The sequence below is a fragment of the Cimex lectularius genome, unplaced genomic scaffold (assembly GCF_000648675.2).
Source record: "Cimex lectularius strain Harlan isolate CLEC.00 unplaced genomic scaffold, Clec_2.1 scaffold104, whole genome shotgun sequence".
NCBI lineage: Eukaryota > Metazoa > Arthropoda > Insecta > Hemiptera > Cimicidae > Cimex > Cimex lectularius.
The window spans coordinates 1,481,402-1,497,466 of record NW_019392737.1 but is presented as its reverse complement, the minus strand read 5'-3'; the positions used below and the strand labels follow the sequence as shown (position 1 = coordinate 1,497,466).

Genomic DNA, 16,065 nt, shown 5'->3' with positions numbered 1-16,065 from the left:
CGATTAATTATTCGAAAGATTAATTATTTATTAAAACATCTTATGACAAACCATTAATTTTACAATAATATATATATAGAAAAAATAAATATTTACATTTTTATAAACCCATTACTCCTATAAAATTTACACTTCTCCATTCACTAATTTCTAACCACACTAGTTCATATGTCTTTGTTCTTTCTAATCTTCTGACGGTGTTTCGATTATGTAGGAGTTTGGTCGCTTCCACATTCTCGTGTTGGCTGAGGCTAGTCTGGTGTTCGGTGGCAAATCTTTGTATTCCCGCCATGACCTCAGGGATATTTAGATCCCTATGTAAGGCATAGTCCTTACGTACATTGACCATAAGATTTTATTTTGGAGTGTTTGTTTGATTTTGACATTGCTGTGTTTGGTACAACCCTATAGTTGAATGCCATATGTCTATATAGGCTTTAGGATTTGTCCGAGTATCCGACTCTTATTATGAGAGCAAATCTTAATTCTTGGAAGTAAATAAATTTGACAATAGTATTTATTCGCTACATTCAGTATTCAAAGCAAAATGAACCGAAGAGCACATTTTTCCGATCAACAGCGAGTTTGTACGCTGTACGATTGCTTTATTGAAAGTGGTGGTATTGCGCGTCGTGCAATCGAGTTGTACTCCCAAAAAATTCCTGATCACCCAAGAGTAAACCACAAAACGTTTAAGCCGGGAACACACCCGATGCAACGCCATGCGACGCTACCCGACGCAATTCCAAACTCCATTTTTCCGTAAGGTTTGTATTACCTGCCCGATGCTATTCAACGCTAACCTACTCTAAGCTCTGCGATCACCACTGTCCAGATTTTCTTCGGGTCGCATCGAGTACAATCGAAGACAAAAGAACCCGACACTCAAATTATATTATTATTTATAATTTTTATTATATTTCTCATGTCATGGATACATGCTAATAAATATAGTGACATGGTATATAATATGTAGATAGATTTAGTCCATTTTAAATTAAAAGTATTCATTTGTGAAATCCTGTTTGCTTGCATTACCATGGATAAAGGCAAAACTGTTTTCTAAGGTACCAACAATCGCCTGGGCGATACTTTAGGGTAATAAATAATAACTTAATGCGGTGGGTCGAACGAATCTGGGTCAAATTCAAATGATGTTAACTTTATACCCATTTAAGAGCCGGATTAAAACCGATTGTTTAATACTTCTGAGGTCAGCAGTTGGATGAACTAATTCCAGTGGTTCGCTAACGTCGGAGGGATGAGATGGAGAAGTTGGTGTCCGAGTGGATCTAGGTCACGATAGCTCAAGTGGTAGAGCACTGGCGTATCTAGCCGAAGATCGTGGGTTCGAATCCCACTTGTGCCATTGACTTTTTTATCTCAACTAAAAACCTTAATTAATTGTAATATATTAATTGGTCAAGCGGACCACGAAATNTTTTATTTATTATTTATAATTATAATTATTCAAACTGCATATATTATTGTCGTTATGTAAATTACATACAACGTACTTATTTGAAGTTGAACAGGGCTTGAAGTACCCCGTATAATTTTTCAAACAAATGGCCAAAATTTGAAACTAGACTAAAAAATATTAAACGTATTTTTTGCTAGCGTCATTGTTTGAAGAGAAATTCAGCCGTCTAAAAAGGACACTATGTATAGTAGTAGCTTGATAATTTTGCATAATTCTATTCAGGCTAATAAATTGCATCTACACTATCCCGGAGTAGAGGGTATTCCTTGGGACAATTGTGAATAAGCCCTTCAATTCACGCTAATCTGCGGATAATTGTGATAACTCATCTATTCAAGCCAATAAATTACATCCACACTACCCCAGAGTACTGGATATTTCTTGGGGTTATTGTGAATAAGCCCTTCCATTCACGCTAATGAATTACATTCACGCACCACAATTCATTCGCACTACCCGAGAGAAGTCGTTATTCTTCGGGATAACTGTAGGTTTCAAGCTAATAAATTACAATCACACTGCTCCAGAGAACTCGATAATAAATTACGTCCCAGAATACTCAATATTCGTCGGGGTATTGGGTCTCTCCATCCACTTGAATAAGTACATTCGTTCCACTAAAGAGTACAAATCACATTCATTATTGTTGTCGATCTTTATTGGTCTGGTGATTTGAACGTTGATAAACGTGCAAAAACTAAAATATTAAATATATTGTACACCCACGTGTAAAAAAGGATTTATTATAGGTCGGAATGTTCGGAGCTTCTTTGGAATAACACTTTTTCCGAGATCTGAACACGTATCAAGGGAAAGATACGTCAGGTCCATAAGTCCTCAGAAAATCATCCGAGCGTGGGAAGAGTCGTTGTAAGACGAGAAGAGGGGATCTGCGAGCTTAGGGCCGCCGCTTCGAGTGTGCGTGCCTCTAGAAACCCACGTTACCAGATTAAACTGAGCCTATCCTTCCTAGTTGAGACCATGATTTGCTTCATGTATGAATTCCAAAGAACGTCAATCTATACATTTACGCGGTTCGCCTTCTAAGCATACTCTTTTTGGTATCTCATTCTTTTCTCCTTTTGACGATTAAGTATTATGTACTAAATAGTTTTCACATTATTAATGTTGTTTAAAGTTTTTTACAAAAAATTAAATTCACATTTTTAACCGACAACCCCCAACCACTTAATTTGCCATGATGCCATGTATGAATCGTTAGAAATCTTTTTCTAAATGAGAAAATTCATTATACATACTAAGATGCATTTATATAAAACGTACGTTACAATAAACTATATTGATTGCATTTGTTTTATAAATTAATATATATATTATAAGCTTAGCAAGTAAGGCGTACTATAATTTTTGTATAGCATATTTTAATTTGGTCGTTACCTATCTACCTAGTTTGCCTACTGTGTACATTAAAACTATCTTCAATTCGGCAAAATGTAACAATGAGAAAGGTTAAATAAATTGCTCAGAAATGAATAGGAATATTGCCAATTTTGTAATATTTACTTCACTAGCATTTTTATTTTATTGTTATTATGTTGCAGTAAAACTGATTAGAAATTATTATGTTTTTACTGAAGGTGAATTTAATGAAGGTATTTTGAAAAATAACAAAAGGTTTTAATTCAATAATTCTTTTTACTGGACACAATAACTTTTTGTAAAATTAATACCGTGTATAATGTCCTCGGTTAGCTAAAACCTCTGTGCACCTGTTAGGCATACTGGAAATAAGATTGTAACTAATTTTATAAGGAATTTCACTCCATAGATGTTGGAACGATGCACTCAGTTGTAGCTGGTCAACTGGCTAATCGAGATCGAAAAGGATCTCCAACACATCCCACATGTGCTCAATGGGATTGAGGTCTGGGGACAATGGAAGAAGGGGCAGATGGGTTTCCAGGTTTTCTAAACATTGATGAACAACTCTGCTTCTGCGAGGTCTGCCATTGTCATCCATAATCGAAAATCCCTGGCAATGAGATCCCTGGTTTGAGGGATGTATATTACTCGATATTCCTTGACATAATTGGCTGCGGTGAGGTTGTCTTCAACTATATTGAGTCCACCTCGTCCTCCAGTGTAAATCCCAGTACAATTACACCGCTTCATGCACGAACTGGGGCCTTCCGTTTTCTCGTTAGAATCTTCGGTGTCTTCGATCACTATACAGAAAGAAACGCGACTCATCAGTAAACATAACAGCATTCCAATTGGTGTTCTCTTCCAGGCGTTCGCTGCACTATATTCTCCTGAGTAGCTGGTGGCGGGATGCTACTGCAGGACGTCTCAAAGAGGCATACGGTGTGAGGCCAATTTCCCACAAACGATTACGTATCGTTAGTATTGGTAACGGCCTTGCCAAAACAACTTGTACTTCATATATGATCTGGCGGGTCTTGATTTTGAAAAGGGTTCCGTCTTGCAGCAATGACTATTTCTGTCCTCCCTTAGTGTCGCAATGCGCTGAGATCCACTACCAAGCCTTCTATTGGCACTTCCAGTCTCACGGAATCGGGCTAAAGCCCGGGAGACCAGCTCTAAGAAACGCCAACTGTCTCTGCGATATCCAATTGCCAGTGACCTCGCTGGCTCAATATCACAATAATGTTGCGAACTTCTGGTTCAAGTTGATGTCGTTCCATAGTTAAAGAGAATACAACTGAATTAAAATGGTGGAAAGACGAGAAAAGGTCTTGGTTTATAAAATGAGTAATCTTCATGTCTACTAATCATAAGTAAATCCATTATTAAAAATTAACATTTGTTTTTTTTTTTGGTTTGTATTTTCTATTTTGTTTTATCCAACAAATAATAATATGCGATTAATTTAATTAAAATTAATGTAATAAGAATAAATTACAAATATTCCTATTCATTTTTGAGCAGTTTATATACAATTTAAAAACAAGAGTGGAGTCCCATTGAGTTGAGATTTCCTAGATTTGAGGGTTTATGGTTGTGCGGACTGTTTTGTGAAAGCAGATTACATCTTTGACCCAAGGAATATTTAGCCCTATATGGGTAGTTTCGTTGGAACATAAATGAAACCATCAAGGATTTTTTTAGGATTAAAGATACTACATATGTTAAAGATACCATATATGTTAGGGTACGGCGTCACACTTCCATTATTGATTCCACGTCAAACGTTTTGCGATGTGGTATGTATCGTACTTGCCCAAAGTTGAAGTGAAGTGGAGGAAGTATCTTTTTCCGAAGAATGAAGGTTATGTAATTGGTTTTTCTGTTAAATTTGTTATTACACCGAGAGTGTGAGCGCAGTTATATATGAACGAATTGTAGGAAGGTAGCCTGCATAGGTCTTGTCACGAATAGAGGACACGTTCTGCTTTTTTCCATCTTGGCATTACCTGCACAGGTTTGTTTCTGCCGCTCGTATTCATTTGCCTCCAGAGTCTGTCATCTGGTCTAGCAGACCATCTAAAATATTCTAAATCAAGTTCTACCCTAGTTTCTGCGATCGTCGTTTGATTAACTTTTTCGCATGTTATGTCCTACAATTGGGTCACATTCCCAGTGATAGGAGGACTTATTTTTAATCGATTGTCGGATTGATCCACGTTTTTGACAGTTTGGTAATCCATAAAATGGTTCAGGGGCAATAGGTATGCTGCGGTAGAGAAACATATTTAGGGCCAAAATGTATATTAAGTAAGCAAAGTATAGCTATAAGTGAAAAATATGCGGACCAGAAGTGTTGGTTAGAGGTAAATTAGGTTTAGAGTTATAATTTTAGTAGGCTGCAATCCATTCAAGATATACTACAATTTATAGTTTTATTTAAATAAAAAAGTCAGTGATTAGTTAATTTTACTAAAGGACATATTCAAAATTTTCATAAACGATGAATAATTTTTATCGAAGGTTTAGCAATTCACATATTGCCATATAAATGTAACATGATTAGCACATTTCCTTATGTCATTTATCTTATGAATCCTAGATGTGTATACGACAGTTTAATCTCCAGGGCTCAGGCGGAGGCGGAGTTACATCCGGCAACCACTTCTCTGCCATTAATAGTACTGGGGTTCGAACCGAAACAATTAGTTCGGCGGATTATGCAGTCATTTTATTGAACCACCAACCAGTCGTCATAACTATTGTTAATATTCTAATCTCTGCTGTAATAATCGGGCCAGGTTAATTTACCATTAAATCCAATTGCACCGAGAGTATAATAGATGATCGCGGTAATAAAACGAAATTACATTTACCTCGCGGTGTTTCGTGCGTATCGTTATGTAAATATATGTTCAAATGCATAATAATATATTAAGTTTGTTAATGGGCAATATTTTAATTTTGTTCTTCTTTTGACAGATTTGGTATTTTTTATGAGAATCATACTGATTCGCGTATTTTTCGATGTTCGTTGGAGGATATGAGGAAACTTGTAACATTGATTTTATACTATTACGGTGCGACGTTTTATGAGAGTTGAGTCAAAAGTAGGATAATTAGATTTCAGTACGATCACATTTCAAAGACAATTCTCGATGTTAAACAATTTCAGTGGAAACATAACAAACAACTGGCTCCCTCTGTATTTTATTGATTTTCTCGTATAAAAAAAGGACATAGGTCAGAAGGAATACGCGGGCACCAACTGAAGATAGCAAAAGACTTCCGACCGAAACAAAATGTTCTCAGTATTACATCATCGCTTATCTCTAATTATACAAATTATTAAGTGTAGAAGGAACAAAAAACAAAGGACGGCTATATATACGTAATAAAAGATTTGTAAGAAAATCCCTTTTTCTACGCGTTTGTTTCATGATTCTTGTGAACAGAAGAGCATGTTCTTTAGATAAATGTTCTAGTTTGTAGAGGTTGAGAATACGGATTTTCAGAGCGTTTTCATTTATTCTTTAATTAATCTTCTCGAGCAAAGTTAATAATTAGAGTGAATAAGAAACAAGAGGTAAACTTCACTGACCTATTAATGAGATTCACGTGGCGGTGCGGTACGTTGTTCACTTCCTATCTCTATAAATAAGCGTATTTCACAGCACATCCTTGTCTATTAATAAACTGGCAAAATCGTTTTCTACTCTTCGATCCCGTTGTAAAAGCGAAATTTAATAAACCAACATGGGCCAAAATGTCGCCGGATGAAAAATATATGATTCCCCTGGTGGGCATATCTCCCAAAGACCTTGATGGCGGGTCCACTCGGAGAAATGTTCCTTTTAATAATTCCATCCTTAACAGGTCCTGCTGATTTACAATGCTTTCACTCTCCATTAACTTTTCTCTCCAAGTGGGACACAATTAATTGTACAAAAACATCGGAGAAGTCTGGAATCTAAAATGAACAAATTTGCTCAATATTAAATTTTATATACGTTTAAACAAATATTTATTATCATCTTTATTAGATTCACAAATATTTATTATCATCTTTATTCATTTAAGACAGACCTTCAGCCATTTTGTAATAATTAAAAAAAATTGATTATAATTTTACTGAATAAGCTGGGTAAAAGGGAAAATGTTTTTCTTAGCTCATCAAAATTATGAGTACAAGTTTAATAAAACAATTTACGGCAGTTCTTCTTTAATGAAGCATTTTGTAAGCAGTTAATATCTCAAGGACTCAGAAAAGCGATATCTAAGTTATCGAGATATATAGCTAATATATAAACAATTGTAGCAACACCTTTTAATTTTCCCACCGACGTCTATTAATAAAACAAGGCACATTTACATTTAGGCAACGATTCAGAGAGGTGGTTTGTTGCAAATAATATTTTTCTTGCCCGGATGAAATAAATGGCGCTATTTCAGCGTTTTAAAAGAGCTAACAATCTTATATTAAACATAAAAATGATTTGAAACTAAATTAATTTGTTAATGAATCAATTATGCTTTAAATTATTTAAAAATTGAGACAGGTTGTATCAGTTATGAGAGAAAATAATGGAACAAAAAAAAGAAAGTGTATGATAGCGGTGAATTTAAGTCTAAAGTTCCTGTTTTCTCTTTCCTTCCTACACTTTTTCGCTTGATAAGTTGGATATAAAACTCTTCTAATAGACACTGACAATGTAGGCGTAGAGAAACTTTTTTGCAATATTAAATAACTCCTTATTGAACAAACAATGATTCGTAACAGGTGTAAAAACGAAGTTTGTCAAAACCAGGGTGAGTCAGTGTCTACTGGGTTACGATAATTGCCTGTGGTGATAATCGTACACTCAAAAAACTAGTCGGCACTCCCTGTTCTTTCGTGTTTTACCTCTGTCTCAACATTTTTTTAAAAGAAAGCGCCGGTGGAAAACCCACGCTCTTGCTGCCTACGATCTGCCAACGGACTTAAACAAACCATCGACCTGTGTGGAAAGAGAGAGTACGTGTGTGACAGAGAATGAGGTAAATAGATAGATAGAGATGTAGTTTGATGGAAAAATAAATAGATAGATAGAAAAATAGAGATAGATAAATTGATACAGAGGGCGCGCGAGAGAGAGAGAGAGAGAGAGAGAGAGAGAGAGAGAGAGAGAGAGAGAGAGAGAGAGAGAGAGAGAGAGAGAGAGAGAGAGTGAGAGGGCGAGAGATAAGGTTGATTGAGTGAGATGTGTAATATGGGTAATACAAATTTTAAAAATTGCCACGTTATTAGTGCAAGAGAAAACAAATAACAGCAAATATTCAGATCCACTATTGGTCATCTTAATTATTGTTACATATTAATCCAGGTATGTTAATGGTCTAATTGACAATATTAATTATTTCAATGAATTATTCTTTTTATGTAAGGTCTTGGTTGAGATGAAAAAATTTGTGTCACGCGCGGGATTCGAACCCATGACATTCCTACTCAACTTGCTGAAGTGGTTAGAGCAGCGGTGTATTGAGCCGAAGGTCGTAGGTTGGAATCCCGCTCGTGACCCTAACTGTTTTTAGTTCAACCAAGACCTTACATAAAAAGAATAGTTTATTGAAATTATTTGCACAAAAATACGCGATGGCCTATTTCAAAATGAATTTCTTTAATATTCATACGCCAACACACGAGCCCCTGCCTATTTGTTTAAAATTGTTGTGGACACATCCATTTAGGTGAAACCCTTATAACTTGTTGTAGATTGTTGTCGTTAGGCATTACTAAGGTTTAAAGCTTTAATCTTGGGAAATTTGCACTGGAAGGAAAAACGTTATATCTCTACTCACTCTCAACCCCTTCTTAATCTTATAAAATCTACTTAGGGATGAAGAGGGATATTAAGAATTTCACGATGTGCTTAATAAGTGTCATTAACAATTTGTTGTTCGAGCAATATTAAATTTAAATTGTTGGTATATCTAGTTATTTCATTTTTTTAAATGGAATTATTCTATTTTCAAAAGAGTATTTTGTTCGCAATTTTTTTCATTAGAATTTATGATAATTCGTTCTGGCAAAATTGCTCTGTCTGAAATTTTAATTGCAAGATTGTTTCCTATTACAACTTTTGTTGTAGGTCAGGTTTTTCAATTTTTAATCACGGAACCGTTAATGATATGTCTGGAAGCGCCTACTCTCGCTACTCTATTTTGTACAAATGCCTCAACTTTCTTATTTCAAGATTCTTAGCAATTTTTGGAATTTAAATTTTGTATATTTTAGTTGCTAATTTAGAAGACAAAGTTTTTTACAAGGTAAAGGTTGTTTGAGTTTATAACTTTGGCGTGTTTGAGAACACTGAAGGAAACATAATAATTAATCGACCTCTTCCGTAATTATCGACTTATATAAAATCAGTCGATTAAAGTGTTAATTAAGTGTTAAAACTACAAGATAAGCAATGAGTGATCAATGCTCTCTTTTTACGCCGTCTTATATTTAGTTTTCAGAGAACATTTGAGCCAACCGGAGTAAAAAGATGAAACGAGAATAGTATAATTACTGAGCCCAAATTACAAAAGTAATTAAAAAGATTTCCCTTGATATAGTTATTGAAAAGAAGGTTTCGACCACTTGAAGTTTAATTTGATGCATGATCAGTATTATAGTCAATGGGTAGAATAAAAATAAAATTTCAACTTTACCAATCTTTCGACCCGGCCTTCAAGGTCATCATCAGGGCCTACATTTTCAAACTGAACAACAATTAACAGTTATTTTATAAACAAAAACAAATATCAATTTTTATACAGGTAACTTACTATATATTTTTTACTTTTTTTTTTAATTTATAGTAAAGTAACATTATTTTAGTTTACAAATTTAGAAGCTGAAAATTTCTTCAGTTAAATATGAAATATTGTCCTTCTCAATCTTATAGCTGAGGTAATTCTTTGGTTAGAGATTTCGTTGGATTGTGTATAAATTATTAAGAGTTACCATTCCTTTTTTTTTTTTGAAATATTTAACTGAAGAAATTTTCAGCTGTTATTTGTGAGCTAGTTGTGAAATAAAATAATTAATGTCACATTCGTAAGGGGATCTTTTTCAAAACTTAGCGCTGTGTGCAAGATTTCATTTATGGGTATATACACATAATTTTTTTACAGTTTTTAAATCGTGTATGTATTTAGATGTGGCAGATTGTTCGGTATGTGTAATCTCATGTTAGTGACACAAAATATGTAATAATAATGGTTTTACCTCCATATAACGTTTTCAACATGATATAACGGATAATCCTTCCCGTATTGCATAAGGCTTTTTCTGTTGGTTTTATTACAAGATTTTATTTAGGTTTGTAATCACAGTTCTCCCTTCAATTTTTAGGCCCTGTCTCTATTACCTTTTATTATTTATTTTTGTAACTTTTCTGTATGTTTAGTTCTACTGTATTTTTTATTTATTTATCGAGGATTTCGTTATTATTTATAATGATATTGCCTTAAACTAGTCTATAAGTTGCAGTTCTTGCTGCATTTTTGGCAGTCTGAAATTTTTCTTGTAATTATTTCTGTTAGCTTGTGTTTGTTCATTACTAGTGAATTTTATGTATGTTGTATATTTCAGTATTATTTACCATAGATTTGGTTAAAAACTGGATTAGTACGAATGTTTAGTGTCGAAAGTTAATGTTTCTGAGCTTGTGAGCAGAAAAGCGCTCAAAATTTGGTGCGATGTACAGAATGTTATTTATGTACGTGTAAGCAAGTAAAGCATTAAGTCCCAGGAAGACTTAACGTCCAACGGTCTCCTCGGTGTCAAGGACAAATTGGTCAAGACCACTAAATAACAAATAACCCTATAACAATACCTTTTTTCAAATTAATCACAAGTAAAATTCCAATGTGTACGCGGGGATTCGAACTCACAACCTCTAAAGAAGCAAAAGGAAATCACCGCGTTCTTTGAATACAATATGTATACAAATCACAGTTCTTGCTTCTATTTTTAGGCAGTGGTTAATTTTCATTTTATTACTGATTTCTGTCATTTCGCATTTATTTTTATTAGTGTATTTTAATGTTGTTTATTGTGCATTTCTTTATATTTGGTGATAGGTTTGGTCAAAAACTGGATAAAAAATAATGTTCGGTGTCGGATGTGAAAGTTCATGAGCCTGAGGGCATGAAATGACTTAAGATCATAGTTAAAATATAACATGTAATAGCAATTGTACTTTACAAACGGGTTTAATGTCAAACTAACTGATGGTTGTCGAGGATGAACCATTCATCCTCCAACAATACTTTAACATTACTTTTTCTAAATTAATCTCGTGTAAAATTACAAGGGCTACACTGGTATTAGAACCCAGAAATCCTAGCATGATAAATATCAATCAGGCGCCTGCTCGGCCATCGCAGTTCTTATATGTACGTGTACGAAACACAGTTCTCACTTGAATTTGTAAGCAGTCAGTAATTTTCCTTTTACTACTTATTTGTGTTAGTTATTATTTATTCGTTATTAATTAATTCGTTTGTTGTGTATTTTTTAATATTTATCAAAGGTTAGGTTGAAAACTGGATTAGTACGAATGTTAATGTCGGTCGTTAATTATTGTGTTATTTATGCACCTGTAAGCCTGAGGGTGTTAAATGACTTCCTTCCAACGTTAAACATTTGTACAGGAGTTTGTTTATGTAAGTTATGTACGAGTATAACTATTTTATTCAATAAATAAGGTGATGACAATGCTTGGATGCAGGTGTTGCTCCTAGAATTGTCATCAGCACTGTCACTCCAGAGATTTTATAAGCATTTTTATTAACCAACCAAGTAGTCTTAAATTAGATTTTCCCGAAGGCATATCGTAGAAATTTGATTTATATTTAGTAAATTAAAAGAAACTGAATCTAAACTCCTGCTCAAAATTAACGCACCACTTCAATATTTCACCATATGTTTTTCTCAGGTGTTTTTTGAACGTTATTTTTATTTTTAGTATTGTAGGTTATTAATAATAAAACATTACAAATGAAAATGAAAAGCAGAAAAGGACGGTAAACTTTATTAAAAAATATTCCATAAAAAAGACTGAAAAGGTCAAAAATTTTCATTTAANAAATGTCTTATGGGCGCCATAAGTTCTAAATTAAAGTTTAAACTTCCAAAAGAAATGGTGTCTGTTAAGCAGATGCAGTGAAACTGAGGAATAAACCAGGAGGAAACTCTTGTGTATCTTACCAAATCCATTTCAAAGCGGATTAACACGATTGTAAACAATTCTTGTTTACTTTTGTGGGATTGTGAAGCATAAAAAAGAGAATAAACATGAAGAGATTTAGCTGGATTTCTCTAAAAAGAATTTCTGTTTAAAAATTAAGGTGGTGCGTTAATTTTGAGCAGGAGTTTATATCAGTACTATTTTGTAATTTCTTCAATAAAAGTTTTAAAAGTTTAAGTTCGGCAAAAGATTTATATATGTATAAATGTAATTCCTGTACAGGAGGGCTTTACGTACAATTACTTGTTGGGTGTCGTGGAAGGGGGTCAAAACCACTTAATACTTTTTCCAAATTAACCTTAAATAAAATTCTATTTGCCGGTATTCGAATTCAAAACTGCTGCGTGGCGAATAGTCAGGCACCCTAAATGCTCGGCCATTCGTGGTTCCTTTTTGTATATAAATCACAGTTCTTGCTTGCCTTATTGGCCGTGTATCTTATTATTATTGTATTTATCTTACCTTGTGTATTTTGTGACTTTCTTTATTAGTGTAAAAGTATGGTTTTAAAATGAGATAAGGACGAATGTTTGGTGTCGGAAGCCTATGTTTATGGACCCGTGAGGGCGTGAAATGATTTTCGTCGTTAAAATGGTCCGTTAAAAATAATGATCCTTTTACCCCAGTATAAATCAACAGAAACCCGAATAGTCTTGGACTGAAAAGACATATTTCAACTGTATGCCTCTCTGCTTCGCGAGTCGATTTTTTTCTTTATGAAGAAACGATATCCAATTGTATATTTGCTTGCTCCGAGCATTTCCACAGGGATCGATGTTCGAGTTCGGCATTCACGCGATGTACATTTGTTGCACAAACTCATCCATGCGACAGCTGATAAAGTGGGTTTGCAGACGTCGAATGTTGTACCATATGCAAATCGGTTACATCTCTATTTCACCAGGGGGTCGTATGGATGGATGGATGGATGGATAATCTCCCGCCCCGGTCCTTGTCAAGGAATTACCAAACATCTGCTGATTGTAAATTCGAGTTATTAGGGACGGGGGTCGGGAGGCGGCAGTGAGACTGCCACCCCTTTAGAAACGTACTGAACGCCAGTGAAAGGCAACAACTACCTTGGAATATACTGCCGGAATATTTGACGAGTGTACAATCCTCTCGGGTGTTCACGTTCCTAGACTCCTCTGCCTTTTCCATTTCCTGTATCTTTCAACAAATTTATCATATGAAACGTGAGGAAAATTGTTTCAAGAGCAATATAGATGATGTGGTAAGTAAATGTTGATATATCGCCCGAGAAAGATTAAGGAAAATGCAAAATATTGAGCACTGAAATTTTTGAATATTTCATTTTTCGCGGATAAGAGATCTCTCTACTGTACTGATTAACGCTTTGACCTAATTTACAAAAAAAAGTTGGTAGTATATGCAAATTATATCCTAGTGTTCGATTAATGAAATGGTTAAGTGGTTGGACTGGAACAACCAAACCTACGCTATTTGCAAAACAGCTTTCCCTTCTATTTAATTAAAGGAATGCAAGTATGATCCTTTCAAATATTTATTAGATTTCGTGGTCAGCTGGACCAATTAAATTCTTTTCAATTAATTAAGGTTTTGGTTGAGATGGGAAGCTAGTGTCCGAGTGGATCGAAGTCCCGATAGCTCAAGTGGTAGAACAGCGGCGTATTTAGCCGAAGGCCGTGGGTTTGAATCCCGCTTGTGACACTGACTTTTTTATCTAAACCAAAACCCTAATGAACATTCAAATATTGTTAAAGTTTAAAATCATGTAAAAAATAAATATTGCAATGGTTTACCTAATTTTTTTATACAAAAGTGGTACAAATCAAAGTTTCATTGCATTTTCAGATGCGCAACTTACAAAAACAATAGAAAAATATATAAATTCATTTAAATTTTTATATTATTCATATCTTACAAAAGTTTACAAAACATGAGTTACAGTATTAAGCATGGTTTTTGTTTTCAGGTGGTGGGAGAATTCAGACTGCCAGAAAGGTAAGTGTCTTTACGTACTTCTATTTATTTATAACCAGACCTTAAAGTTTAAGACAGATTGTCTTAAAATCATCTATTTCACCGTAAACTTTAATTGTTTTTGACTCGTTAGAACGCCGCTAATGAAATCTTAATTTTTCATGTTCTCTTTCATTGGTCATGTCATTCAAAATTGGATGTATTTTGAAAGGAACGTAAATTAAAACTTACTAATTTCGTGGTTCGCTTGACCAATTAAATCATTACAATTAATTAAGGTTTTTAGTTGAGATGAAAAAAAGCTAATGGCACGAGCGGGATTCGAACCCACGATCTTCGGCTAGATACGCCGCTGCTCTACCACTTGAGCTATCGTGACCTCTATCCACTCGGACATCAACTTGCTATCTCAACCCCACCTCAAGCGGACCACGAAATTAGTGAATTTAAAGAATTAATATGAAGTACACTTCACTAAAGCTCTCCGTGGTCATTTCAATTGTCGTTGAGAATCCAAACCGATTACACGACATTTGAAAAATGGCAAAAAGGAGGGAAAACTCATAAGGTGGAGTTGAGATAGGAAGTCACGTAGCTCAAGTGGTAGAGCAGCGGCGTATCTAGCCGAAGATCGTGGGTTCGAATCCCGCTCGTGCCATTAGCTTTTTTCATCTCAACTAAAAACCTTAATTAATTGTAGTAAATTAAAATCTTTCATTTAGGCCCGTTATATTTTTTCAGTTTTTTCTTTTTTTCAAAATGGAACAAAAACCGGATCAATAAAATTTAGGTTTTGTGGGGTTGTTAAAATGTTTGTTACTAAGGAAAGAAATTTATTTTGCCTGTACACCGTTTTACAACTTCATACTAACCAGCAAACTATGTTAGCTATCTGGTGTCATTATTTTGTATTATTAAGTACATTGTAATGTGATTTGATTGGTACAACTTTGTTAAAATGTACAACTAAAGGCTTTAATGCTATTTTAGGATACTTTGTCATTTTATAGGTACTGTTGAATTTGAATATTTATAAGGAATAATTGATAAGGTAATGCGGCAATAAGGTTGAAACATTTTTTGCTAATCTGGACGGTGAACCAATAAAGTTTCGGCACAAAAGAAAAAGCCTCATACTAAAGTCTTAAGTAGGCTTTAAAACAAATCGCTCAACTTAAATGCATTTAGTTCTCAGAATTATTGATGTAATAGAAAAATCTTTAGATAAATATTTCTGTTCCGTCACGTTTCTTAACATATCTCGAGCCTTGCATAAAATCTTACTATATAAACTAAAAAAATGCCATCCAAACATGCACTTAGAACATCTCCCCTACTTCTCAGAGGCGGTTCAGAGTAAAGCAAGAAGACCAATATTCTGATCATTCATAAATTTTTATATTTCCCTTTCCTTCGTTATCGTCGATAATAATTAACTTCCTTTCCAAAATTAGTAACTGTACCCATTGAATAAACCTAGAATCAAAACAAGTCCAAAAATCCCCATTCTCGACTTCCTTTGAGACAAATAAAACCGCCTCTGATCAATGAAAAGTTCCCTGATTTACCGCGTTCTCCACCCTGTTACAATCATATAAATACAGCAGAACACAAATTCATGTTTCACGATTTCGCATGACCAAACATGATACTAAAAAAATAGCATTACACTTTATGTGAGTATGAAATACTTGGTTCAAAGTTTAAATTATTTATTTCTATGTTGTATAATTATTTTTTCAAATCAATATATTTTTGTAATTCGTCTGAAGATGACCCAAATAAAGGTCGAAACGTCGGCAAAACTGTGAATATCTTCTCGTCACTACTTCAACAAATTATTCATAAATATTAATACTCAATATTAATCATATTTAAATGTATAATTCATACGATAGAGGGAAGGGACTAGAAAGCCTAGAAAATATTCAAACACAATATGAAGAGTAA

General features: G+C 34.2%; 1 protein-coding gene across 8 annotated transcripts in view; it reads left to right on the top strand.

The window, feature by feature from the left end:
- The window catches only part of LOC106665612, a 370,792-nt gene that overhangs the window by 96,273 nt on the left and 258,454 nt on the right, over nt 1-16,065 (top strand). For 7 of the 8 annotated variants that reach the window (XM_024227020.1, XM_024227025.1, XM_024227024.1 and 4 more), the window contains exon 2: nt 14,108-14,136. In XM_024227020.1, the coding sequence (XP_024082788.1) occupies nt 14,108-14,136 (29 nt within the window). Of the gene's footprint in view, nt 1-14,107; nt 14,137-16,065 lie in introns of those variants that run through there. The other variant, XM_024227023.1, reaches the window with a different exon arrangement.